Source organism: Pristis pectinata, chromosome 1 (assembly GCF_009764475.1).
Source record: "Pristis pectinata isolate sPriPec2 chromosome 1, sPriPec2.1.pri, whole genome shotgun sequence".
In the NCBI taxonomy this organism is placed as follows: domain Eukaryota; kingdom Metazoa; phylum Chordata; class Chondrichthyes; order Rhinopristiformes; family Pristidae; genus Pristis; species Pristis pectinata.
This window is the reverse complement of record NC_067405.1, coordinates 17,951,226-17,978,234: the sequence shown is the minus strand read 5'-3', so window position 1 is coordinate 17,978,234 and position 27,009 is coordinate 17,951,226. Positions and strand designations below refer to the sequence as shown.

General features: G+C 42.0%; 1 protein-coding gene across 3 annotated transcripts in view; it reads right to left on the bottom strand.

Moving 5' to 3' along the window:
* Positions 1-27,009, bottom strand: part of cacnb4a (calcium channel, voltage-dependent, beta 4a subunit) — a 273,005-nt gene that overhangs the window by 70,375 nt on the left and 175,621 nt on the right. For all 3 annotated transcript variants that reach the window (XM_052011408.1, XM_052011418.1, XM_052011428.1), the window contains 3 exons: positions 7,212-7,331; positions 5,389-5,511; positions 729-865 (listed from right to left, as the gene is read on the bottom strand). In XM_052011408.1, coding sequence (XP_051867368.1) covers positions 729-865; positions 5,389-5,511; positions 7,212-7,331 — 380 coding nt within the window. The remainder of the gene's footprint in view (positions 1-728; positions 866-5,388; positions 5,512-7,211; positions 7,332-27,009) is intronic.

The window sequence follows — 27,009 nt, the reverse complement described above, 5'->3', positions numbered from 1 at the left end:
ATGCAATCACAAGGAAGGTGTGCCAGTGTCGTTACTTTCTTAGAAGGTTAAAGAGGTTTGGCATGTCACTAAATGCTCTAACAAACTCTACAGATGCACTGTTGAAAATATCCTGACTGGTTGCATCATGGTCTGGTATGGCAATTTGAAAGCGCGGAAACATAAGGAGCTCCATAGAGTAGTGGACTCAGCCCAATAAATCAATGTAACATCCTTCACCACCACTGGAAGTATCTACATGAGGCACTGCCTCAAGAAGGCAATGTCTTTCATCAAAGATCCCCACCATCCAGGCCATGCCATCTTCTTGCAGCTACCATCAAGTATCAAGTACAGAAGCCTGAAGTCCCACACCATCAGGTTCAAGAACAGCAACTTCCCTTCAACCATTCAGGTCTTGAACCAACCTGCACAACCCTAATCACTCCCTCAGTATAGCAACACTATGACCACTTTGGTCACTTTGCACTACAATGGACTTTAATTTTTTTTGTTCAAGTTGTGTTCTTTCTTGTTTAATTTTGTATAATTTATGTTTTCTTGTGAATGTTGTGTCTCTAATGCTATGTGTCTGTAATGCTGCTGCAAGTAAGTTTTTCATTGCACCTGTGCATACATGTACTTGTGTATATTACAAAACAAACTCCACTTTGACTTTGAAACCCCTAGATTAGTTTCAGAAATTGGCCCAATGCATATAATTCGCAATCCAAACTTTGGGTCCTTACCCACTGTAAAAACGTCCCTGTCGTGATTTCTGTTCCCGTTGTAATCGGATGTTCTCGAGTTTGAGGGGGCTTGGAATGAATCCAATTTCACAGCCCTCTTTCACCAGTCGTCCTATCCACCAGTCATTGTTGTACTTCTGTTAAAGCAGATGAAAATTTTTAAGTCTTCAGCTTTAAAATGTTTAATAACTATCACTGACTGTGGTAAAACTTAAATTATGTTTATTCCTCTCTGACTACTCTTTATGAATACCAAAAATGTTCCCACTTGCAATGCAAAAGCAAAATGAAAGAAATACACACCCAGTTATCTGTTCATTAAAACATGGTCTGCTTTAAATTTGTGACATTGGTTTCTGACGTTGAAGTGATTCATGAAATTTTGCTCCTCGATTTTAAAATCTGACTCAGGATGAGCTAATGGTGGGCTATTTTGTGACATTTGCAAGTAGATGAAATTAAAGCTATATTGGTATTGGAGAACCAGGGATGCCATCCAAATGAGGAAGCAAAAGAAATTAGCATTAGTGAAAAAACTACCAGAATAATTAGTGAGCCTTAGAGCACATAGAATTGAAGGTTGTGATGATCGACGGTCAGTTAACTGATAGAAAACTAAGTCGGAACAAACAGGTCCTCCTCAGGTTGGCAACCAGTGACTAGTAGGATACTGTAGGAATTGACACTTGGCCCCAAACTATTCATAGTCAATGATTTGGCTGAGGGGACCAAATGTAGCATTTTCAGTTTTGCTGATGACATGAAACTGAATGGGAATATGAGTAATGATGAGGATGCAGGAGGATACAGACAAGTTAAGTGAGTGGGTAACAAAATAGTGGATAGGTTAAAAATGTGGAAAAATGTGAGAATATCCACATCAGTAGATGAAACACTAAATATTTTTAAATAATAAAACATTTGGAAATATTGATGCTTAAAGGGACCCAAGTCACTAAAAGTTAACATGCAGGCAATTATGAACTGGTGTATTGACCTTTATTGCAAAATGATTTGAATGTATGAGTAAAGATGTCTTAATACTCTTAAGTAGGGCCTTAGTGAGCCCACAGCTGGTATATTGTGCAGAATTTTGGTCTTCTTACTAAACAAAAGATAGATGTACTCTAAAGGGTGTATGTAGCAGAGACTCACCAGACAGGTTCCTGGCATGACAGTTATACAGTATATCAGGCTAGGCCTCTTGTGTGAAATTTAGAAGAATACAAGGTGACCACACTGGAACATAAAAAATAATTATGAGACCATACCTGAAATATTATGTAGATGTCTGGTGTCTCTACCGAGGGAAGGATATTCTTGCAATAGAGGGAGTACATTGAACATTGGCAAAATTGATTCCTGGTAGTTGGGGGAAGATTAAAATGTAAAGAGAAGATAACCTGGATGGTGAATTTTTTCTCACCAGTCCAGAATAGCCCCTAATTCTGAGACTGTAATCCTTGATCCTAGGCACTCCAGCCAGAGGAAACATCATTCCATTATTTACCCTGTCACGGCCAATATGTTTCAAAGAGATCACCTCACATTATGAACTATAGAGATATAGGCTCAGTCTGCTGAATCCCTCTTCACAATACAGGAAGATACAGGAGCCTGAGGGCACGATACAAGAACCTCTTCACAAAGATACAGCAGCCTGAGGGCACGTACCACCAGGCTTAAGGACAGCTTCTATCCCACTGTGATGACTCTACTGAACGGTTCCCTTAAATGATGAGATGGACTCTGACCTCACAATCTACCTTGTTGTGACCTTGCACCTTATTGCACTGTATTTCCTCTGTAGCTGCGACACTTTACTCTGTACTGTTATTGTTCTTACCTGTACTACCTCAATGTACTCTGTACTAACTCAATGTAACTTCACTGTGTAATGAATTGACCTGTACGATCGGTATGCAAGACAAGTTTTTCACTGTACCTCAGTACAAGTGACAATAATAAACCAATACCATGGTGTGAAAGAGAGGCAGCACCAGAAGAATGCACCATCCGTGGCTAAGAACGGTGTGAAATTGAAGGAAAGGGCAAACAATATTGCAAATTGGGGCAGCACAGTAGTGTAGCAGTTACCATAATGCTATTACAGCACCAGTGATTGGGGTTCAATTCCGGCCACTGTCCGTAAAGAGTTTGTATGTTCTCCCCGTGTCTGCGTGGGTTTCTTCTGGGTGCTCCGGTTTCCTCCCACATTCTAAAGACATACGGGTTAGTAGGTTAACACAGATGTAATTGGGTGGCGCGGGCTCGTTGGGCTGGAAGGGCCTGTTACTGTGCTATATAAATAAAGTATATAAAAAAAAAATGTTGCCCCTGGGGACTGTTGTGGAACGGAGAGACCTTGGGGTACATAGTTCTCTGAAAATGGGAAAAGGGTTGTGAGGAAGGCATATGGCATGCTTGCCATCATCAACCAAGGCAATAAGTATAAGACTTGGGACTTTGTGTTACAAGTTGTACAAAATGTTGGTTTGGCTACAAATGAAGAATTGTATGCATTCCCGGTCACCAAACTGTAGGAAGAATATGGTTAAGCCAGAGAGGGTGCAGAAAAGATTCACAAGGATGTTACGTGGATTATAGGGTTTGAGCTATCAAAAGAGATTGGATAAGCTGTGTCTCTTTTCTCTGAAGTGAAGAAGGCCAAGAGGTGACATGACTGAGGTACATAAAATGATGAGAGATATAGGTAGGGCAGCTAGGCAGTGTCTACTTCCCATGGTAGGGGTGTCTAAAACTAGAGGGCATAGGTTTAAGGTGAGAGGGAGGAGGTTTAAAGGAGATATGAGGGGTAAATTTTTCACACTAAGAGCAGTTGGTATCTGGAATGAGCTGCCAGAAGAAGTGGTGGAGGCAGGAACAGTAATAACATTGACGAGGCATTTTGACATGTACTTGAATGAGCAGGGCTTGGGGCAATATGGAATCAATGCAGGCAAGTTGGATTGGTTTTGACAGGCATGATGGTTGGCACAGAAGCAGTGGGCCAAAGGTCCTGTTCTATGTGGTAAAACTCTAAGACTCTATTGGTAAATCCATGGTTAAGGAGGTAATAACAAGCCATTTAGAGGACATTCATGGTTTTATGAAAGGGAAATCATATTCGTAAATTTTCTGGAGTTCTTTGAGGATGTAACACATAGGGTTGATAAAGGGGAACCAGAATATGTATTTGTATTTCTAGAAAGCATCCAATAAGGTGCCACTTTGAAGATCACTGTATAAGGAAAGACTGCATGGGATTGGGATTAATATCTTGGCATAGATAGGGGATTAGCTAATTTACAGAAAACACAGAGCCAGGTAATTTGGTCATTTTCCAATTGGCAATCAGTAATCACTGGAGCACCATAGGGATCCATGCTGGGCCCTCAGCAATTCACAATCTGTACTAATGACTCGGATGAAGGGGCCAAGTGTACCAAAACCAAATGTGCAGAAGATATAAAAACGAGTGGGTCAGCAAGTTGTGAGGAGGACTCAAAAAGCCTAAGAAAAGATAATGGCATGTTAAGTAAGTGGGCAAGAAGTTTTGCAGATGGAGTTTAACGTAGGAAAATGTGAATTTCTTCTCTCAGGAGGCTGATGAATCTTTGAAATTCTCTACCCCCAAAGAACCTTGGAGGCAGAATCATTGAATATATTCAAGGTGGAGACAGATAGACATTTGAGCCACAAGGAAGTCAAGGAGTATAGGGGCAGAGTGAAGAATTGTTGTTGAGGATATCATCTTATTGAATGGTGGTGCAGGCTCAATAAGTTAATTGGCCTTCTCCCGTTTCCAATATTCTTAGATTTGTGATGGAAAAGGATATTCAAACACAAGCTTTAATCTTGTTCCCAGAGATACAGTAATTCAATTCACAAAGCTTGATTACCCCATTCAATCTTGGAATTAAAACAGTATTCAATAGCCTCAGTCCTACAGAATCTAATCCATTATCTAATCATCAACAATACTGTTAACTGGACTCAATATCGAATTCTCCAACTTTAGTTAACTCACTCTTTCTATCCATCTCAGAACTGTCCATTTCTGCTATAACTCATCCATCTCTGATTTTGGCTCAATTTTGCTCTCTCCCTTAGTATGGCCTCACCTGCTGGGTATGCCCCACACCCCTGTTAATTAGCAAGACACAACACAGACAAAGAAGCATAATCCCCATTTACCCTTTTGCCCTGTCTCACCCTATCACAGATATTCCCCTTACCCTATCCAATCCTCCCACCACCTTCTCTGCCTCTTAACATTTCACAGATGCTGCCTGTTTCTGGCATTTTCGGTTTATATCTCCAACAATCTATTTTCACACCTATTATTTCAAGTCTGGTACAGAGCATGGTAGAATATGAACAACACTGCTTTCATGTGTCAGTTCCAGGATGTTGTTTCAGTCCATGAAGATTCCCTTCCTACAGCCTGAGCAATGTTTGTTCAGATATGGTTTCAAGACTAACAACATTAAAAACCCACTAATTTTCAGGCACTTAGCCCAAACTGAAATGGGCTAAGATTGTACAGGATTTCACACTGATCTGTGAGAACTAAAATGATGTGTGCTTGGGATTAATACCGTTTAAATACCCAAGGATGACAGAATCCATTTCCTGTTAGTGAGTCTCAATAACTTACTTCTTTAATATGTAGAAAGTCTTTGGCATCAAAAGAGATGGCAGTTCCTGGCACTGGTACATCTTCATCCAGAGCGCCACAGTAAGTGACATTTGTTCTTACCGCAAATGCGACAGGTTTAGTCTGGAAAATAAACCGAGTGTGTTAGGCTACATTTACATTGTAAGCTTAAAGTCAGTTCAAAGTGGGTTCACCTTTAATATAATCATAATAATGCTGTAGATAATGGGTATATAAGCTCTGCTTTACCAAAATACCTGGTTGGTCACAAACATTTGAATTTATGCCTTGAATTTTGGGGTCAGCAGTGAATAGGACACACCCTTTCATTCTACTCTGCTTCCTCACAGTATTTCTATGGTTCTTTGTGCCTGCAATGAAAACATCTCTTCCTTCATTTTGCAGGTGACTGATACGGAAAGCCTTGGTGAAACCTTTTGGCTGTGTGCCTCATAACTGATCCCAATCCCTGGAAAGCATTCATCCAGGAAATGTCACCATGTCAATCATTTGGGAGGAAGGATGAGAGTGAAAAATTTTTCAACATAAGAGCATAAGATATAGGAGCAGAGTTAGGCCATTCGGCCCATTGAGTCTGCTCCACCATTCAATCATGGCTGATATTTTTTTCAATCCCATTCTCCTGACTTTCAGCAAGCTGGCACCAGAGTGTGGTGACTCATTGCAAGCTGCTCTCTGCATTTATACTCATTACTTTTGCCACAATCGTTCTCAAGGACAGCTTCTATCCCACTGTGATAAGACTATTGAACGGTTCCCTTATATGATGAGATGGACTCTTGACCTCACAATCTACCTTGTTATGACCTTGTGCCTTATTGTCTACCTGTACTGCACTTCCCTGTAGCTGTGACACCTTACTTTGTATTCTGTTATTGTTTTTACCCTGTACTACCTCAATGCACTATGTAATGAATTGATCTGTACGAACGGTATGCAAGACAAGTTTTTCACTGTACCTTGATACAAGTGACAATAATAAACCAATACCAATACCTTCTCCCCATAGCCTTTTACTCCCTTACCAATCAAGAACCTATCAATTTCTGCCTTAAATACACCCAATGACTTGGCCTCCACAGCCCTCTGTGGCAACAAATTCCACAGATTCACCACCCTCTAGTGGTAATATAATTTTTAATATGTTAAAAACCTATGAAGAAAATTATGGCCAACTTCTGCCTTCATTTAATTGATTCTCCAGATTACCTCTTCTTTGTTGGATGCTATTTTAGATAAATAATCACATAAGAATTAAACAAATTCCATGAACTCCACTCCCCAGCCCAACTAACCCTCCCACCCCAGGAAGACTAGGGACTAGCTGGGGTATCACTCAACTAGATGCCTCCCACATTAAGAAACATTTTAAAAGTATTAAAATTAAAGTGGACAATTTTCTAAAAAGATTTAAAATAATAAATCTGCATTGAAGTTTATAAAAAGACATAAACAATTAAAATCAATAAACTAAAGCAAAATAATTTAAAATAAATTTGCCTCCTAATCTACAGACCTAGAATATACATTCCAATCAATGGGGTCACAGGCCCTATTTAGAATCAGAGAGGGGATTCCGCAGCATAATGCTGGGAAACCCCAGTGAGACTGAGTCTAACTGCTAGACTCCACATGGGATCCAGGCTCCATCTGCCACTCAGTAAATTCCAGAAATTTAGTTCTGATCAAAACCTCTGACAAAACTCAGCAGGATCTAGTCCATTATAATGGAACGGTATTTTCCCCTTCCCTTAATTTATCTGAAGCAGGTGAAGTTCAGCCACAGGTAGCATTGCCCTTACTTTGGCTCTTTCAAGTTGCACGGCTGCTTGCTGTTCGGACTCGCGCCGAATCCCATCTCTATCTTCCTCTAGGGAAACATCAGAATCCGATGGCCTACTCGTGTAAGAATCTGCTGAACCCTGCAACAAAAACCATGCAACGGTCAAATCAAAACACACAAAGATAGTGCATCCTTTCCTTGATAAAACAAAATGAAAACAAAACATCTGTTACTCAATGGTGAGTTTAAATTACAGTCACGCACTTAAAATTGTGCCTCTTTAAATTCTACAGTCTACAGTGCCACCCAATGTTTTGAAGCAATGCAGTATATCGAAAAATTCCATGATACAGGTCCTGAAATCCTAAGAGTAAAAAGGCAGGTCATATGAGGTGGGAGGTTAATGATATCAGATAATGAAAACATTAAACAGAGACTATTAGACTATATGGCCACACCTGTTCTAATTTCTTATGTTCTTACAGTTATCTGGGGTATAAAATATCTTAAAGATTCCAGGTAAAAATCATAAATTATAACATCAATTTGCATTTATTTAGTATTTTTAACTTAGTAAAATGATCAAGGCACTTCAAAGGATTGATGTAACACAAAATTTGACAGCACGCCAGTTGAAGAGATATTAGGGCCTGTGTCTCAGAAAGGGTGGGGGAGAACTCCAGGAATCAGACAGCTGGGGACATAACAATGTGAAGGAAATTGGAGATGCACAGGCAGTCTGAATTCAACAGTATCTAAGACATCAAGGAGAATCCCCTGCACTTCACCAAACAGTGCCATGGAAACTTTTATTTCCACCTGAAAGAATAGGTGGACCATCAGGCCAAACAATGGGAACTCCAACAGAGCAAAATTTTCTCAGCTCTGTACCAGTGTGTTCGTCACAATTCTTTTTTGTTATTTATTCCTTCTTCTGAAATCTCATTGTTGCTGGCAATGCCAACCTTCATTGCTGATCCTAATTGCCCTTGAGAAAGTGGTAGAGAGGCACCTTCTTGAATCTATGCAGTCATTAGAGTGAAACTACTTCCTTACTGTTGTTGGAGAGGGAATTCCAGGATTTAAGCCCAGCGACAATGAAGGACCAACAATATATTCCCAGGATATTGCATGATTTAGAGGGGATTATGCAGGTAATGGTGTTCCCATGCACCTGCTGCCCTCATCCTTCTTGCCGGTAGAAGTTAAAATAAGATATCTTTATTAGTCACATGTACATCAAACCACACAGTGAAATACATCTTTTTGCGTAGAGTGTTCTGGGGGCAGCCTGCAAGTGTCGCCACGCTCCTGGCGCCAACACAGCATGCCCACAACTTCTTAACCTGTACATCTTTGGAATGTGGGAGGAAACTGGAGCACCCGGAGGAAACCCACGCAAACACGGGGAGAACGTACAAACTCCTTACAGACAGCGGCCAGATTTGAACGCGGGTCGCTGGCGCTGTAAAGCATTACGCTAACCGCTACACTACCGTTCCTGCCCAGTTGCGAGTTGTGGGTCTTGGAGATGCTGTCAGAATAACCTAGGCAAGTGACGGCAGTGCACTTGTCGATGGGACACACTGCAGCTATTGTGCAGCAGGTGGACAGAATGGATGCTTTATCCCAAATGGCAACAAACTTCTTGAGGGTTGTTGGAGCTGTACTCATCCAGGCTCCTGACTTGGAGATGGTGGAAAGGATCTGACAGATTAGAATGCGAGTCACTTGCTGCAAGATACCCAATCTCTGTCCTGCTTTTGTAGCCATAGTATGAATATGACTCAACCAGTTTAGTTTCTAACCACCTACCCTTAACATTCAGAGGCATTATCATTGCTGAATCCCCAGCATGTTGAGGGGGTGGGTGGGTGGAGGGTTCAGCAAGGATAATGCCACTGAACGTTAACGGTAAGTGGTTAGACTCTCATTTCCCCTGTTGGAGATAGTCATTGCCTGGCACTTTTGTAGAACAAATGTTACTTGCCACTTTTTAGCCCATGCCTGAATGTTGTGCAATCACCAGCAAATATCCCTATTTCTAACCATATCTGGGTAGAAATGAAGTAACTGAAGATGGTTGGGATTCTGCTCTGAGCAACTCCTGAAGTGATATCCTGGGGCTGGGGTGATAGACCTCTAAAAACCGCAACCACCTTTCTTTGTGCAACAGTTATGACTTCAACTGTTCAAGTGATTTCCCACCGAAGCACATTTACCTCAGTTTTCCTGGGGTGCCTTGATGCCAGACTCAGTTAAGTATTGTCTTAATCTCAAGGGTCCTGACTCTCACCTCTAGAATTCATCTCTTTGGTCTGGAACCAAGTGGTCCTGGAGAAAGTCAAACTGGGGCATTCATGAGTAAGCTGTTGATGAGTAAGTGCCATTTGATAGCATTGTCAATAATGGCTTCCATCACTTTGCTGACAATTGAAACTAGGTTGATTGGACATGAATTAGCCAGATTAGATTTGTCATGCTTTTTTTGTGAACACGATGTGTGGGTAACATTCTACATTGTCAAGTAGATGCCAGTGCTGTAACTATACTGGAACAGCTTAGCTAGAGATGCTGCTAGTTCAGGAGCACAAATCTTTAGTACACACTAGGGATATTGTCTGGTCCCACAACCTTTATTGTATTCAGTGCTCTAAGCTACTTCTTGATATCACATGGAGTTAACCCATAAGCCTCTAGAGTGGGAATATGCAACTTTCTGGCTCAGAACCAAGAATAATTCTCTTCTTCCTCTTCTTTGGCAGTCCCTCAGGATTGAAGATGACTTACTTCCCCGCTTCTTTTGAGGGTGCTGAGGTGGCTGATGAGGGCAATGTGGGAACTGCAGCCTCTTCCACAGGACAGGAGGTGACTGTCGGGGTGAATGGGTGAGTAGCTTGTCAAGTGGTGTGCTTCTGCAGGTGCTTACACAGGCATCTGTGCACTCCTGATGCATGGCCTTGAGGTTCTTACTACTATCACAGATCCTCCTTCTCTATTTTGAGCAGTCATGGGGTAGAGTATCCCTGGAGTCAGTTTGGATGTTGCACTACTTCAAGGAAGCTTGAAGTCTCTTTCTCTGCCTACCCAGTAATCTCCTCTCATGAGAGGTGCTCAGATAACATGTCTGTTTCAGGAAGCTGGTGTCAGCCGTGCAGATGACGAGGTCTGCCCAATGTAGCCAACTGAGAATAACTGGGGACGTTGGCCTGGGAGAGGGGACTGATGTTGATTCCACCAACTCAGCTTTGGCTGACACAAAAAGGAAGAAGTGGAATTAGCATGAGATGCATTGCTGACATTATTTAGTGAGCAAAGGAGTGATGTGTAAATGAGATTTGGTGTGTTAGGATATGGACAGCAAAGGATTTCATTGTGTTTTGTTATTAGGGTAGCGACATTGGGTGATTGACTTGTAGAGCTTTGAAATAGTCAAGTGTACAGATGACAAAGGCATTGATGAGGGTTTTGTTTTATAGAATGTAGAACACTTCAGCACAGGAACAGGTCCTTCGGCCCACAATGTCTGTGCTGACCCTGATGCCAAATTAAACTAAACCTATCTGCTTGCACATGATCCATATCCCTCCATTCCCTGCATGCTCATGTGCCTGTCTAAATGTCTCTTAAACACCATTTTCATGTCTGCTTCCACCACCACCCCTGGCAGTGAGTTCCAGCCATCTACCACTCTCTCTCTGTAGAAAAACTTACCCACACATCTCCTTTAAACTTTAGCCCTCTCACCTTAAAGCTATGTCCTCTCGTATTTGAGCAGTATATTTTTGGTTTTCATTGGAAACTTCGAGAAAAAATCCAATTTTAAATATAGAGTGAAAACTGGAAAATCACCTCAGGTTTGCATATGTGGTCTATTTCATAAAGTACTTTTTGAACCAATTTAAATGCTGTGCTTGAGATCAGACAGCAAGTAAAAAACACTTTCCATTGTTAATTCAAATCACCAAAATTGTAGCAAGTAAAAATGAGATAGGCAAATATCATGCCCAATTACATTGTTTAGTAAGTTCATTTAAAATGTCCACAATGTCCTCATAAACAATTGAATGAAAATCAATTATTTCAAAAGCTTGGCTCGGACTAAAATTTCCATCAGCACTTTTGATTGAATTGATTCAAGTTCCAGGAATAGTCATGTAATATAAAGCACTCAAAAGGCAACCTGGTTCCTTCCACTCAAATGAAGTGCAAATGATGTGACTAGCTTAGGAACTAAGTGACATCCTGAGCCAAATGTTACCATCTTAGCTCTAAGACCCGAGTTTTAATCCTGATCAGAGTAATGATCTGGAAAATTCAAACAAACTGCAGATACTGGAAATCTGAAACAAAATCAGAAAATGCTGGAAAAATTTAGCAGGTCAGGCAGCATCACTGGAAAGAGACACAGGTAATGTTTCAAATCTGCAACAGAATATTTGGAAGATCTTCTCTCTTGGCTCCATGAATAACCTCAATGGCACATACCAAACGAGCTTGTAAAAGGAGCACAGTTGCTATACATTCTGGAGCAAAAAATAAACTGCTAGAAGAACTCAGCAGTCAAAGAGCATCTGTGGAGGCAAAGGGATGGTTGGCTTATTGGGTTAAGACCTTCCATCCTCCCTCTACGATAGCAAATATATAGAAGTGAGAGGGCGGGGTGAGACATAGGCTGGCAGGTGATAGGTGGAACCAGATGAGCAGGAGATGATGGGCAGATGGAGCTGGGTGGGGGAGGTGGAGGGGGAGGTTGAAACAGTGGCCGGTAGGTGATAGGTGGAAACAGATAAGGGGAGAGGAACATTCCTTGTTAACTTCGTTAAAACAAAACATAGTTCATTCAGTCAGACATGACCTTCTTGTAACAAATCCATGTTGGCCATCCTTGATTAATCTGTGTCTCCAAAATGCTGGTTTATGCCATCCCTCAGAATTCTTTTCCAAGAAGTCGCTGATGTACTGCCCTGTAATTATTTGGTCTCTGACATTTTCCCTTTTTAAACCATGAAATCACCTCAGCAACCTTCTAGTCCTCCTGCACTATGTTAATAGCCAAACAGCACTGGAAAATTATATTCAGATCTCGTATTGCTCCTTTTAGGAGCCTGAGCCTGGTGACTTATCCACTTTTAATGATGCCGGTCTCTTGGATCTCTGACTATGTCTTCTCCTTCTTTCTATGCTCATCACCTTCTTTACTGTCAGTGCCTATGTCATTCTTTCTTTCTTGCTAAGTATTCGTTCAGAATCTTGTACTTCTCACTCAGACCACACTCAGTCTGCTATTTTAGTCTTTCATTTTCTGCTACATTGAAGAAATAATCAAGATTATTACTTTGGCATCTTTGCTTCTTCAAAATCTGTGCCAGAGTCAGGTAATATTTCACAATGTTCCAGAATATTACAGTTCAAAAGGAGAAATGAAATTCCATTGTGCTTGTATTGGGAAAGTAATCAAACCGGTCCACTCACTGTGTCTACTTAGCCCTAAGTTATTTCTCTATTCAAGTATTTATCAAGTTCTGTTTTAAATGTGGCCTTTCATGCATTAATCAGCAACTGCAAGTTGCTCCTAGACTGTAGATGAATGGAAGAATCTAGGGGAATTGATGGGGATAGAACATAGAACATAATAAATTGGGATTAGTTTAGGATTAGTGTAAATGGGTGCTTGATGGTCAATTTGAACTCGGTGGGTCAGTTTCCTTACTATATGACCCCATGGCTCTACACACCACCTTCCAGCATCCTTTCAGGCAGTAATATTCCAAGGAACAGAGGCTTGGATTTTCCTGAGTGGGGCCCGTTACCTATCCTTAGCCAGCTGTGGATCCATAGAGGTGATTTTGCTCGCCAAAGAGAGTTCAGTGACAATAATTTGAGCTGTGTTAAGAATTAAAATGATGTAATCAGGTGATGTGGGTAAGCAAGGGCAAGCTTCAGCCACAAAATTCCTTTATGAACCTTTGAGGAAAGTCAAACACCTGCCCCAGCATTGATGTCTGTCAAAGCTGTCAAGGTTTGACGGCGTGACTGATTGAAATGTTGCTGAATGTCAGGGACAAAGTATTAGAAAATGAAACAGAAAGAGACGGAGACCCCTAAGGACTTCCTGATGGGGGATGGAAGTGCATAGGAACTAGACGTCCATGGTGAAAATGAGGCAGTGGTGGCCAGGGAATTGAAAGTTGTTAAAATGAAGGAGCGCTTGCAAAGTGTCCTAGACGTAGCTGGCGAGGGTCTGGATGAGGGGGGACAAGATGGAATCGATGTTTGAGGAGATGAAGGGTCTCGACCCGAAACATTGACTGTCCACTTCCATCCACAGGTGCTGCCTGACCCACTGAACATCCATCAGTTTGTTGTTTTGCTCCATCTGCACTCTCTTGTGTCTCTTAAAAAAGGAAATGATCATTTGAAAGATTTTAAAAATTAAAATCAACTGGAAACAACTAAAAAAAGTGACTTTACTCTTCCCTTTCTTCCCCAATGCTAAGGCTGAGGAAGTCCATCAGGCTCCCACTCCATTGTTGGACTCGTGCATTGTCCGGTGGTGGACTGTAGCCTGTTAGCCATCAGCGGATCTCAGCTGACAAAATCGAGACCTCCGCATGAGCACAGGAATCCCGATGTTTCCAGCAGTTAGGTGGGTAACCATGGCCATTTCTGTTTGGAACTGCTGGCATGAATAAGCAAAATCTGAGCCAACCTTCTCCACCGTGAAAAATTGTTCCCTATGTTGCCTCTGGTTCCTTTGTCAGTCCGATTAAATTATTGTCATCTAGTGTGTTTATTCTGTGCAACTGGAAACAGTTTCTCCCCCTTTAATCTATCAAAACCATTCAAGATTCTAAACACCTCCATGAAAGTATCTACTAACCTTTTCTATTCCGGGAAAGCTCTGGTATTCCTCCCTGGTACCATCCTGCACCCTCTCTGAGGTCTCAACATCAATCCTAACCTTTTGGTTTCGAATCGAATAGGCAGGGTGAGACTGAAGCAGTAATTCTTAAAACATCTTGCCTAAATTCCTTTATTTCATGCACTGTGCCTGTCAATTAAGCCAAGGCCCTTGTGGTTTCTCAACGTATCCTGCCGCCTTTAAGATTTGGGTACCTACATTCTCAGATTTCTCTTTTCTTGAACCCTGCTGGAAACTGTAGTTTCTGTTGACTCTTCTTGTACTTCCTATGAAAATAAACCTCTGCACACACAATCCAGCAGTGAGCTTGCTGCCTGGGGAGGCCATGGTAGGAGGTGATGGTTCCCCGATGAGAGGTGTCAGTGTCCTGAATCTGCACACCAGACGATCTCTCAGTGCAATGATCTGCTGAACTTCAGACTGCTCTGCCATTGCTTCAACCTCCAGACCCAGAGCTGAGACAGCCAACACCTTCCAGCTTGGAATCCTGATGCTTTCACTCTTCTGCTCAGAGTTAGTTCCTTGTGCAATCTGAGCAAGATGCTGCTGACAACAAAGAGGAGTAGGGGTAGATGGGAGAGAAACCTTCCCATTGCCATATCCCTGCTCCTGTAGCAGTCAAAGTCGAGTTTATTGTCATATGCACAGGTACATGTATGCACAGGTGCAATGAAAAACTTACTTACAGCAGCATCACAGGCACGTAGCATCAGAGACACAACATCCACAAGAAAAACATAGATTAAACATAAATTCTGTTCATGCATGCCACCCCTCTGCTCATGCAGGAGGGGAATCTGTTGAGGCAATGCATTTCTCTGTCCACACGAAATGGCTAGTTGCTCCTGTCAACATCCCCTTACTCCTCATGGTTTGCCTCATGGTTCCCTGAAGGCAATAATCAGCCCATGTGTGACATCTCTCTGACCAATGAGGACATCAAGCTGCTGCTCCCTGGTGGCATATTGCTGTTCCTGAAGCTCCCATGTGGTAGAGCTCTGATGTCTAGCAGGGTCAGAGTGAGACTGCACAGAAGCAGGAAGAGAAGGAGAATGGAGATCATGGCCTTCTGTTTCTGGACGACATCCTCCGACAACTTAGAGATGAACTCTATGCATCTTGTCATCTCCTGTGCCTGGCCTGGAAGACCTAACAATGTGCCAGCCATTTCTTTGTTGCATTGGTATCTGCCTTGACACGACAGCATCCCAACCATAGTCAACATTGGAATCCATCACTGGTGAGACCAGCCTTCCATACTTCCCAGTTTACCAGATTCAATTTCCCTTATGCCAGTCTGTAGCCTACAAGTGCAGAATGTATCTCCCTGTGACATGGATCCTTCTAACCTAATCTTCTCATCCTTTGTGGTGCCAGTCTCTGAGGTGGTGCTGTCTGGTGTCAGGTGTAATCACTCACTGTGCTCCTAACCATCATCACCATCTCTTCCTCCTACTCCTCCTCCTGCCTCCCCTCCTGTTGCTCTTCCTCTACATCCTTCTCTTCTGGGGAGACGAAAATAGGTGGTCTTATTCCGATACACTATAAAAGCAAACCAGAAGATAACTGCACTTGTACTTGAAGAAAAACACAATGATACTGGAGGATCTCAGCAAGCCAGACAGCATCTGTGGAGAAAAGCAGGCAGTCAACGTTTTGAGTCAGGATCCTTCCTCCCGGGGCAGGCACAGTAGGCCCAGGGCAGGCACGGAAGTGTAGCGGTTAGCATAACGCTTTACAGCACCCTCGACCCGGGTTCAAATCCGGCCACTGTCTGTAAGGAGTTTGTACATTCTCCCTGTGTCTGCATGGGTTTCCTCTGGATGCTCCGGTTTCCTCCCACATTCCAAAAGCGTACAGGTTAGGAAGTTGTGAGCATGCTACGTTGGCGCCAAATCACTACGCAATAAGATGTATTTCACTGTGTGTTTCGATGTACATGTGACTAATAAAGATATCTTATCTTATCTTCAGACTGAAGATGGGAAAAGGGAAAGCCCAATATACAGGAGGAAAAAGCAGAGCAGTGATAGGTGGACAAAAGAGGGGAGGTGGGGTGGGCACAAGGTGGTGATAGGTAGATGCAGGTAAGAGATATGTTGCCTGGACTTGGGGACCTGAGTTACAAGGAGAGGTTGCGTAGAATAGGACTTTATTCCATGGAACATAGGAAATTGAAGGGTGACCTGATAGAGGTATATAAGATCATGAAGGGCATAGACATGGTGAAAGCACATAGTCTTTTTCCCAGGGAGGGGGTGCTGAAAACAAGAGAGCATAGGTTTAAGATCAGAGGTGAGAGATTTAAAAGGGACATCAGGAGCAGCTTCTTTATGCAAAGGGTGGTGTGTATTTGGAATGAGCTGCCAGAGATAGTGGTTGAGGCGGGCACATTAGCAACATTTAAAAGCCATCTAGATAAGTAAATGGATAGAGGAGGTTTAGAGGGCTATGGGCCAAGTGCGGGCAGATGGTACTAGTTCACTGGGCAACACAGTCGGCATGGACCAGTTGGGCCAAAGAGCCTGTATGATTCTATGATGCTATGACTCTATACAATTCATAGTGAATCATTTCTAGTAGACTTAAATGATGAGTGGGAACCTTAATAATAAACCCATTTCTTTGAATAGCAGGAATTAAAATGCATTGAACAGGATCACTCTGTGTGTGTGTGTGTGTGTGTGTGTGTGTGTGTGTGTGTGTGTGTGTGTGTGTGTGTGTGTGTGTGGATAAATGTGTCTACAAGAGAAACCAGTTTTTTCAGTGATATGTTATTCACCTTGACACATCTTAGGAAGTGTCCATACCTCCATACCTCCGGCCAACACTATCCATCTCTCTTCTAAGAGTGGCCCTAGCAGGTTTCAAACCTCAACACCCACCCTCACCCAGCAACACTGTGCCCCCTCACCTCCCTCCCTATACCTTAAATCCTATGTCCTAAATAAATTTCACTAAATAAGATGGCTAAGTCCCTCGCAATATATTTTGGAACTTCCTCTAGCTCCCTGGCAACCTTGCTCTCCAACATGACAACTATAATATGTGTTGCTAGTGTCTGGCTGCCAATGGACAGTGTGCCTTTAAGGGCTGACACCCTCCTGTGAATGTAGTGTAACAAAATTGGGAGCAGCTACATTCAACTGACCCTGGTCCCATTTGGAACCACAGGGATCTTGTTCTACCACATGCTTCTAGTGTAAGTCACCCCAATGCTGTTTCAAACATATTTTTAGTCAAGTTCATAATTATTTTTCAGGGCTTTTGAATGGGCATTATCACCAGACGGAATGATGGTTTAGCACACTCCACCAAAACAGGTGAAACCAATTTTTGAGCAATATTACTATAACTACTGAGCTAAAATCCTGGTGCAGCCTGCTTCACCACATGGGCTGCAGCACCTCAAGGCACCTCACTAAGATACCAGTGATGGATGAACAATGCTAGAATTGTTCACTCAGTGAAATTGAATATAATACTCATGTATAGACAAACATGCACAATACATATAATATTATATATGTATAAAATAGATATAAATCCCTCAAACATAGACATAAAATCCTGCTTCAGAAGATGTAAAAAGCACAAATGTCAGAAAGTAATCCAAGGTTATTGAGTCACTGCTATTAAATTATATATACCCAATGATGACTGCCTGGCTTTTTCACCTTTCCATTGAAACAATAATGTAAATTATACAATTCATAGTGAATCATTTCTATTAGACTTAAATGATGAGTGGGAACTTTAATAACTCATTTCTTTAAAAAGCAGGAATTAAAATGTATTGAAAAGCATTGAATCAGAATCAGGTTTATTATCACTGACATATGTCGTGAAATTTGTTGTTTTGCAGCAGCAGTACAGTGCAACAAATAAAAATTACTATAAGCTACAAAAATAAATGTGTGTGTGTGTGCGTGCGCGCATACACGCATAAAACTTTCAACATGAAGGAGCTCTATTTCTATTAGTCCAGACCTCAGTATATTTGGCAAGGTCATGAAATATCATCAGGCATTGGTCCAAATTTTGTTTTTTTCATTTCTTCCTCACACAGTCCTATTCACCACCTACTTAGCTTTTTCAACAGTGGCATTGGTGAGTAATAGCATCCTCCCACCCCTGTGTCATGCAAGATATACCCCCTCCCACATGACCCCCCCACCATCCCCCCCCCCCGGCCCCAATCTCCTACACAAGGACTTCAAAAGAGCATTGTGTGAATCTGGAAGTTCTCTTCCTCTCCCCTACTACTATCTCTTCCATGGCAACCATAGTGTGTGTTGTTGGAGTAAGGCTGCCATGGGGAATGTACCTTTAAGGGTTGACACCCTTCTGTCATTGACACACAGCACAGTATCAGCAGTTGCACTAAACTGAGTGTGGTCACATTGGAAACCATGTCAGTCCTGTTTTAGGACATACAGTATATCTTGGTATAAACCACAGTATATTTTAAATAACTTTTTAGCCAATTTTTTAATTGATTTTTTTTAAACTGATGATTAGATTTGGCATCAGCACAAAAGCAACAACAGCTTTGCAAACCAAATCCAATTTCTATGCTATTGAATTAATTAATATTTGAATAATACTATTAAATATAGATTTACATAAGCATTTTCAGTGGAGCATATCTCATGCTCCTTTATGATGGGGTGAGGCTAAGCAAATGAGTTAATGGGGGAAGTTTGAGGATGAATGCACTTCTTTGTCTGTGTTATGTTGCTAATAGCAGGGGTGTGGGACACGTGCTAACAGAGAGAGAAAAGCTGAGCCAATCTCACAGATGGGTGGCTTTAGCAGACTTGGCTGATTCTGATGAAGACAGACAATGTGAGATACCTAAAGTTGGAGAACTTGATATTAAAGCCAGAAATCTGAAATGTGCCCAGAAGGAAGAGGTGTTGCTCCTCAAGTTCAATAATGCCTCATTGTAACAGTGCAGGTGACCATTGACAAATAGGTCAGAGTGGAAGTAGGACAGAGAATTAAAGTGGCTGGAAACCAAAAGTTCAGGGTTGCTCCTATGGATGGAATGCAGGTGTTCCACCAAATAATCATCCAATCTGTGTTTGGTTCCTACATTCTAGAGAAGGCCACATTGTGAATACCAAACACAGTACACCAGATTGAAAAGAAGTCAAGTCATGGTAAATGGCTGTTTTCTGGATGGATGGTAGATAGTAGTATTTCCCAGGATCAGTATCAAGACTGCTGCTTTATACTTAATGATTTGTGTATTAGAATGCAGAGAAAAAATTCAAAATTTGCTGAATAATACCAGATTCGGAGGTGTGGCAATCTGTGAGGATGATACTAATCAACTGCAAGAGACATGGGAGGGCCAGCTGTATAGGCAGACAATTGGCAGATGGAATTTCATACAGGGAAATGAGAGATAATACATTTTGGCAGAGGGATGGAGGGTTTAAAGAATAATTTTACTCCAGGTAGGGATATACTCCATAGGTTCCAGCAACAACCACAGGAGTAATGATTAGCCTGGCCTCATTCACTGCGATGCAACAGCATACCTATTTCATGTGGCTTGCATTTTATAATGATTTCACAAGAGACCAATATCATGAGTGACCACCACCCTTCATCATGGATAACTTAAAACTAGTCTGCGTCACTTAAATGTTGCAGGAAAAAGCTTGAGGCTCCAGCAGATGCTGTCATGATCTCTGCAACTGAAGAGGACGCAAAAATTAAAAAACTGTCATCATACAAAAGGGAGAAAACGCCAACGATTTTGGACATCACACCACAGTGCTTGATGGTGGAAGTCCATGACACCTTCCCAACACGAGCTCCTCAGAAGTAAGGAGGAGGAAACTCTGCAGGTTAATTCTCGGAATCAAGCCCAGAAGATATGGATGCAGTGCCGTAAGTTCAAAGGCTTCTCATAAGTTTGTCCTCAGATGCCGTATCCAGACAGTGCTACAGTCTTAGATGCTGCTCACTTCATCAAGTCCCCAGAAGTGACTGGCCAACAACCTTATCAATAGGACCCATCCCTGCCATTAACATCCTCCAGCACCCCTTCACACACTTAACGCACAATACTCAGCTTAAAAGCTATTCAACCAGGACAGAAACATCACCACATCTGAGTGCACTGACACTGGAACGTAGAACACTACAGCACAGTACAGGCCCTTCAGCCCACAATGTTGTGCCGACATTTTATCCTGCTCTAAGATCTATCTAACCCTTCCCTCCCACATAGCCCCCTATTTTTCTATCATTCATGTGTCCATCTAAGAGTCTCTTAAGTGCCCATAATGTATCTGCCATTTCTCTTGTGGAATAAGAAGCAAAATGAGTTAAACAGAGGGAAGGGCAGCTGGGATGCTTATCTGTATCTATAAACCCCTTGGAGGGGACAGTGTTGGCTATCACTGGAATGTTTGTTATTCAGGCTGTGACTAAAGAAGGGCTGAAACCATCAAACTACCTGCTGAATTCAATCCCTTTTGATTTTCAAGGTGCAGGTGGTGTGAGAGTGTACCCCTTCCGGCTCTTCCAGTCCCTGTTCCACCACTCCCTGTTGTGCTGTCTTCATATCAGGCAGGGGAGGAACATCAAGAAAACAGTGATGAACAGTGACGACTGTTTTCTTGCTATTCCTCCACTAGGCTGAGTTCAATGTCACTTGATTTCAGTCTCTTAGCCCTTAATTTAGATAGCAACAATATGCATGATAAGATAAGATTTCTTTATTAGTCACATGTACATCGAAACACACAGTGAAATGCATCTTTTGCGTAGGGTGTTCTGGGGGCAGCCCGCAAGTGTCGCCACGCTTCCGGCACCAACATAGCATGCCCACAACTTCCTAACCCGTACGTCTTTGGAATGTGGGAGGAAACCGGAGCACCCAGAGGAAACTCACACACTCACGCGGAGAATGTACAAACTCCTAACAGACAGCGGCCGGAATTGAACCCGGGTCGCTGGCGCTGTAAAAGCATTACACTAACTGCTACACTACCATGCCGCTTTGAGAATAGTGTAGAACTGGGATCTGCACACAATAAGTCATGAGTGTCTGCAGCTGGGGCTGTCGGACAAGCAGCTGAAGATTAGATCCACGAGGAGTTGGAGGATGAGGAAAGGATGGAGGAAGTAGCAACCTGCTGCAGGATGAGATCACACTGAACCCTCCTGCAGAGGACTTGGATGGGTGTAGCCACAGAAGGGAAGGCGCTCTGCAATACTTGAAGATCAAAAACCTGCAGGTGCATCTGAAATAAAAATAGAAAGTGCTGGAAACATTCAGTCTGCCACGCTGGAAAGAGAAACAGAGCTAATGTTTTGGGTCAATAAACCTTCAGCAATTTTTACAACGATTCTTTGACCTGGAGTGTTAACCCTGCGTCTCTTTCCACAGGTGTAGCATGACTTGCTGAGTGATACCTTTTGCAAGGGGAAGTTTGCCAGAGAGGCAGAGTTCAATGTTAGGGAGCTTGCAGTAAGCTAGTACAAATTGGACACAGGGCTTTGCACAGAGCTCGGAGCCCATGCCTTTCAGCACAGCCAACTTTGTTACCACATATGGAGTTGACTATGATGCAGTACCTGATAGCTTCCAAAGCAGCACAAGCAGCAGCCAGCCAACGTCTCAGCTTTTCAGTAGAAACTTGGTCTGCTGTCGTGGAAGGTTAGACCTCTGAAATCAAGCTGTGGATTAAAGTGTCCAACAGACCTGGCAATGTGTCACAGCAGTCCAACAACCTATCCTCTGACACTGCTAGGGTCACTGAGGTGCTCTCTGAGGTGGGTGGCTGTGGCTCCACTGAGAATGAACTTATTCTACAAGCAGAGGGAATGAACATATCCCAGCCTTGCCAACCTGCCGATATCCTGGTTGCTGCCTGTCAGTCACCACAGGGGGCCACGATGTCACAGTCCATCCTTGGGCATTCTTCACGGCCTCCTGCACTGAAATACAGCCCTGCTGTAGCAGCTAGGGTAACACTGTACTGTATATCAGTTCAGGTGCTAAGAGAATGCAGAGGATGATGAGTTGTAAGGAATGCAGCAGAATTTACTTTGTAAATGTGGTTTGTAATCTGTATAGGGTTGTCTTCTTTCCTCATCTTCTTCCATCTCCTCATGCACCAAATACTCAACTGCTTGTCCTGTCTGTCCCCTCTGGTGATGAGGCTATTGAGTGTGCAGAGGGCAACCATAAATGTTGACACCCACTCAGCCTGAACACAACTAGGCTCATCCAGAGTAGATCAGGCAATGAAAACAATGCTTCAGCTCGCAATGGTCTCCGTCAGATTTCCTGGGCACACTGCTGCACAATAGCCCTGGTCAGGAAAAAATCCTTCATGCTGCTAGCCAGAGAGCTACACCATTGATCTGGAGATATGAGTTCAAATCCCAACAGAGAACATAAATTCAAGTAATTAAATAAAGTCTGAAATTAAAAAAAACTAGCAACGATGACCGTGAAACTCCCAATTATAAAACCCTATCAGGTTCTCAAATGTCAAAAATCTTACCAGTCTGACCTATACATACAGTGGCATGCAAAAGTTTGGGCACCCCTTGTCAAAATTTCTGTTACTGTGAATAGCTAAGCGAGTAAAAGATGACCTGATTTCCAAAAGGCATAAAGTCAAAGATGACACATTTCTTTAATATTTGAAGCAAAATTACTTCTTTATTTCCGTCTTTTACAGTTTCAAAATAACAAAAAAGGAAAAGGGCCCGAAGCAAAAGTTTGGGCACCCTGCATGGTCAGTACTTAGTAACACCCCCTTTGGCAAGTATCACAGCTTGTAAGCACTTCCTGTTGCCAGCTAAGAGTCTTTCAATTCTTGATTGGGGGATTTTCACCCATTCTTCCTTGCAAAAGGCTTCTAGTTCTGTGAGATTCTTGGGCTGTCTTGCATGCGCTGCTCTTTCAAGGTCTATCCACAGATTTTCGATGATGTTTAGGTCGGGGGACTGTGAGGGCCATGGCAAAACCTTCAGCTTGTGCCTCTTGAGGTAGTCCATTGTAGATTTTGAGGTGTGTTTAGGATCGTTATCCTGTTGTAGAAGCCATCCTCTTTTCATCTTCAGGTTTTTTTTTCACAGACAGTGTGATGTTTGCTTCCAGAATTTGCTGGTATTTAATTGAATTCATTCTTCCCTCTACCAGTGAAATGTTCCCCGTGCCACTGGCTGCAACACAAGCACAAAGCATGATCGATCCACCCCCATGCTTAACAGTTGGAGAGGTGTTCTTTTCATGAAATTCTGCACCCTTTTATCTCCAAACTTTCCTGAATCCTCACCACAAAATTCAGCATCAGAAGTTTGCAAAGGAAAATCTAAACAAGCCTGAAGCATTTTGGAAACAAGTCCTGTGGACTGATGAAGTTAAAATAGAACGTTTTGGCTGCAATGAGCAAAGGTATGTTTGGATGGGCTGAATAGCCTACTTCGGTGTCACAAATTTCCTGTGATTCAATGATTTTAACTGCTTCATGAAATGACCCAGTTGGGGATGGGCACATCTGCAAATAAATTTGAAAAAAAGTACCCCAAAACTACTTCTCTGGCTGAAATGCATTTTGCAAGTGCGTAGGGGTGGTGCAGTTGCACTGCAGGTGGTGCTGCTCCAGTGACCCAGGTTCAATACTGGCCTCCGGTGCTGTATGTGTGCTGTTTGTGTGTTCTCCACAGGCTGCTTCACTATACTCCCACATCCCGAAGATGTGTTGGTTAGTAGTTTAACAAGTTACTGTAAATGACCATCAAAGTAGGAGTGATAGGAGGATCAGGGTGGACTTGATGGCATGTGAGAGAAGGAAATAGTGGGGAATGGGATTAATGGGAATGCTCTGAGAGCCAGCATTGGGCTCATTGGGCTGAATGGTCTCCTCATGTTATGAGAAATATGAGATACAAAATGCTGGTGACGGAGCAATGGGTGATATATTTCTAGCTCAGGAGAGGAAGCTGCAGGAAATGTTGTTACTACAAAACTACAGCCCTTGTCCTCCTTGGTGGTAATGCTCACCAGTTTGGGAGATGCCATTGCAACAGCATTAGTAACACAATGACATTACCATGACTGTTGTGGTGCAGCCTGACCTGCTGTGTATTTCCAGCATTTTCTGTTTTTGTTTTAGAATTCCAGCATCTGCAGTTTTCGTTTTAATTTCCACTGCAGTAACGGCTGTTGACTTGTTTAAATATATGAACAATCAATGCCTCAAATACCCAGAACAAACTAGTGAAGTATTGGGAGTATTTCTGCCTGTGTTATGAATTTGCAATTATAGTAATACTATCCATTTTTACACTACTGTTGAGTGAAGAAAAACAGGGCTCTACACTTGTGAACTTAAGCACATGATGAAGTCTGATTATCCAGCCTCCAACAACCCAGGAAATTTCTAATAATAGAGGAGAGTTGACAGGACACTCAGCCCTTTCCCATCCTTAGAAACTTAAGTGCAGTGCAACAGACCACCAAAGGTGCTTTGAATATTAAATGTATGGTTTGAAGAGATGGTTCTGCACGGGCTGTGACATGCAACTATCTCCAATAATGCATGTTGCTACCAACAGCATGCAACATCAGGAAACAATCTGCATTTGTATAGTGCTTTTAATAAACCATTGAGACGTAAGGCAGGGATGTTATCAAACAAAATTTGACACTGAGTTAATTAAAGAGATATTGAGACATATAATGAAAATTTGGTCATATACAGCATGGAAACAGACCATTTGGCCCATTGAGTTTGTGCCAATCATTATGCACACATCTACAAGAACCACAAGTTTTACTCTCCCCACATTGACATCAACTCCCTCCCAGATTCTACCACTCACCAACACACTGGGGGCATTTCATACTGACCATTTAACTTACCGCCCTGCATGTCTTTGAAATATGGATGGAAACCAGAGCACCCAGAGGAGACCCAGGTGGTCACAGGGAGAATGTGCAAACTCCACACAGACAGCACTGGAAGTCAGAATTGAGTCAGGAATTCTGGAGAAGTGAGGCATCGAGTCTACTAGCTGTGCCACCGTGCCAGTCCGGTCACAGGGATGGGATTAAGAAAGCATATTGAAGGTGATCATAGGGTGGAAAGGTTGTAAGGAGGGAATTCAGGAGCTTGGAACCCAGCCGGGTGAAAGCACAGTCAAAACTGGGCAATTAAAATTAGAATTCCCCAGGAGTTACAGGACCGGAGAGCCGTTGAAATATCAGATGTTTGAACAACTGGAAGGGCTTGTAGAGACAGGGAAGATGATTTGAAAGCAAGGCACTGCCAGGCCAGGGTTCAGATAGGTCAGCAAGTGCAGGGATGATGGGTGAACAGGACCTGGGTAAATTAGGAAATGGGACTAGAGAAATTTCTATGAGCTCCAGTTTATGGAGGGTGAAAGGTGAGAGGTCAACCAGGGGAAATACAATTTTCATGAAGATTAGAAAAATACCCCCTACTACTTTTCAATGGTTATCTCAAACTATATCATGTTTAAACTTGGAAAAAATTAGGAGTGGTACTGTTGATCCTTCACTTAAATTTGAGGAAGTTTGGAGTCCATTTATTCAATATTTTCACATGATATAGATCCCCTTATAATAACCTTTCAATTTAGAGGAACGGACTTGATGACATAATATTGCTCTGTTTCTATTGAGAAACTTTAGTCCATTTTTTTTTGTTTTTTTAAAAAAATTTTTCTTTAGCTTAGTTTGGTTTGATATATTGTTTATAATTTTTCTTATTGTTTTGGGGTTTTTTTCTTTTTTTTATATTTTATAATAAATCTTTTTCTTTCATATTATATTCATTCACTAACAGATCATTGGATCTACAGATTTTTTTTATACTCTATTGTTCTTTATGATTATCCATGTCATGATTGTCCTCCTGATCTCTTGCATTACATGTATAAACATTGATATATTAATCTGTATTAATTTGAAAACTAATAAAAAGATTGAAAAAGAAAGAAGAAAAATTATTCAACACATTTGTGTCAAATAATTTTTCAATATGTCAAATAATGTTTCAACAACTTGAGCCAACATCAAATGTGCAAAGTAGACTTATTTGCATTCAATTACTGAAATGATAGTCAGGATTGAGCCAGCCTAGTCCTCTGTCAGGAGTTGTCCAATGCCCACACTTATCCAGTCTGGAAGTGAAAGGCTCAAGTCACTGGGTCTTGGTCCCTAGACACCAGCAGTGTGAACAGGGATGTGAATGGGCTTTGAATGGCAGAATGTGAAGGCCTTGACCCCTGAAACACCTCTGACAGCCTTTGACAGCGGGCAAAGCAGAGGGCAAACATTCGCTGGCTATGAAAGATGTCATTGATTGTAAAAGTCTTTAAACCTCTCTGACATGAGAAACATTTAAAAGTGATTAAAATTGAAGTAAATGAAAGCGAAATCATTTTTATAAGTTTCCTTCCCCCTTGCCCTCTGATCCTCTTTCATGCAAATCAATGGGTATCAATTCCCCAACATAAAGCTAGGAAATCCAAAAAGTCTGGGCCCGAGTAAATCCAAGACTTCCAAGTTTCATACATGGAAGCATAGGATTTACTTCAGCTTTAATTGTTAAACACCAGTAATTTTCATCAAAAGAGTTGGCAAAGGTCAGGGCAATCAATTTATTGAGTCAATACATAAGATCTATTGGACTAAAGGACTTTCTGTTTCTCTTATCTTACAAGTATCTGTGCAAGAGATTGTAGGTTTAGAACATGGAACAGTGCAGCACAGGACAGGCCATTCGGCCCAGGATGTGGTGCTGAATTCACCAATGTTTAAATTCAGACTTCAAAATATTTTGACTATTTTCCCCTACAATGTTAAGGCTGGTTTACGTACATGCTT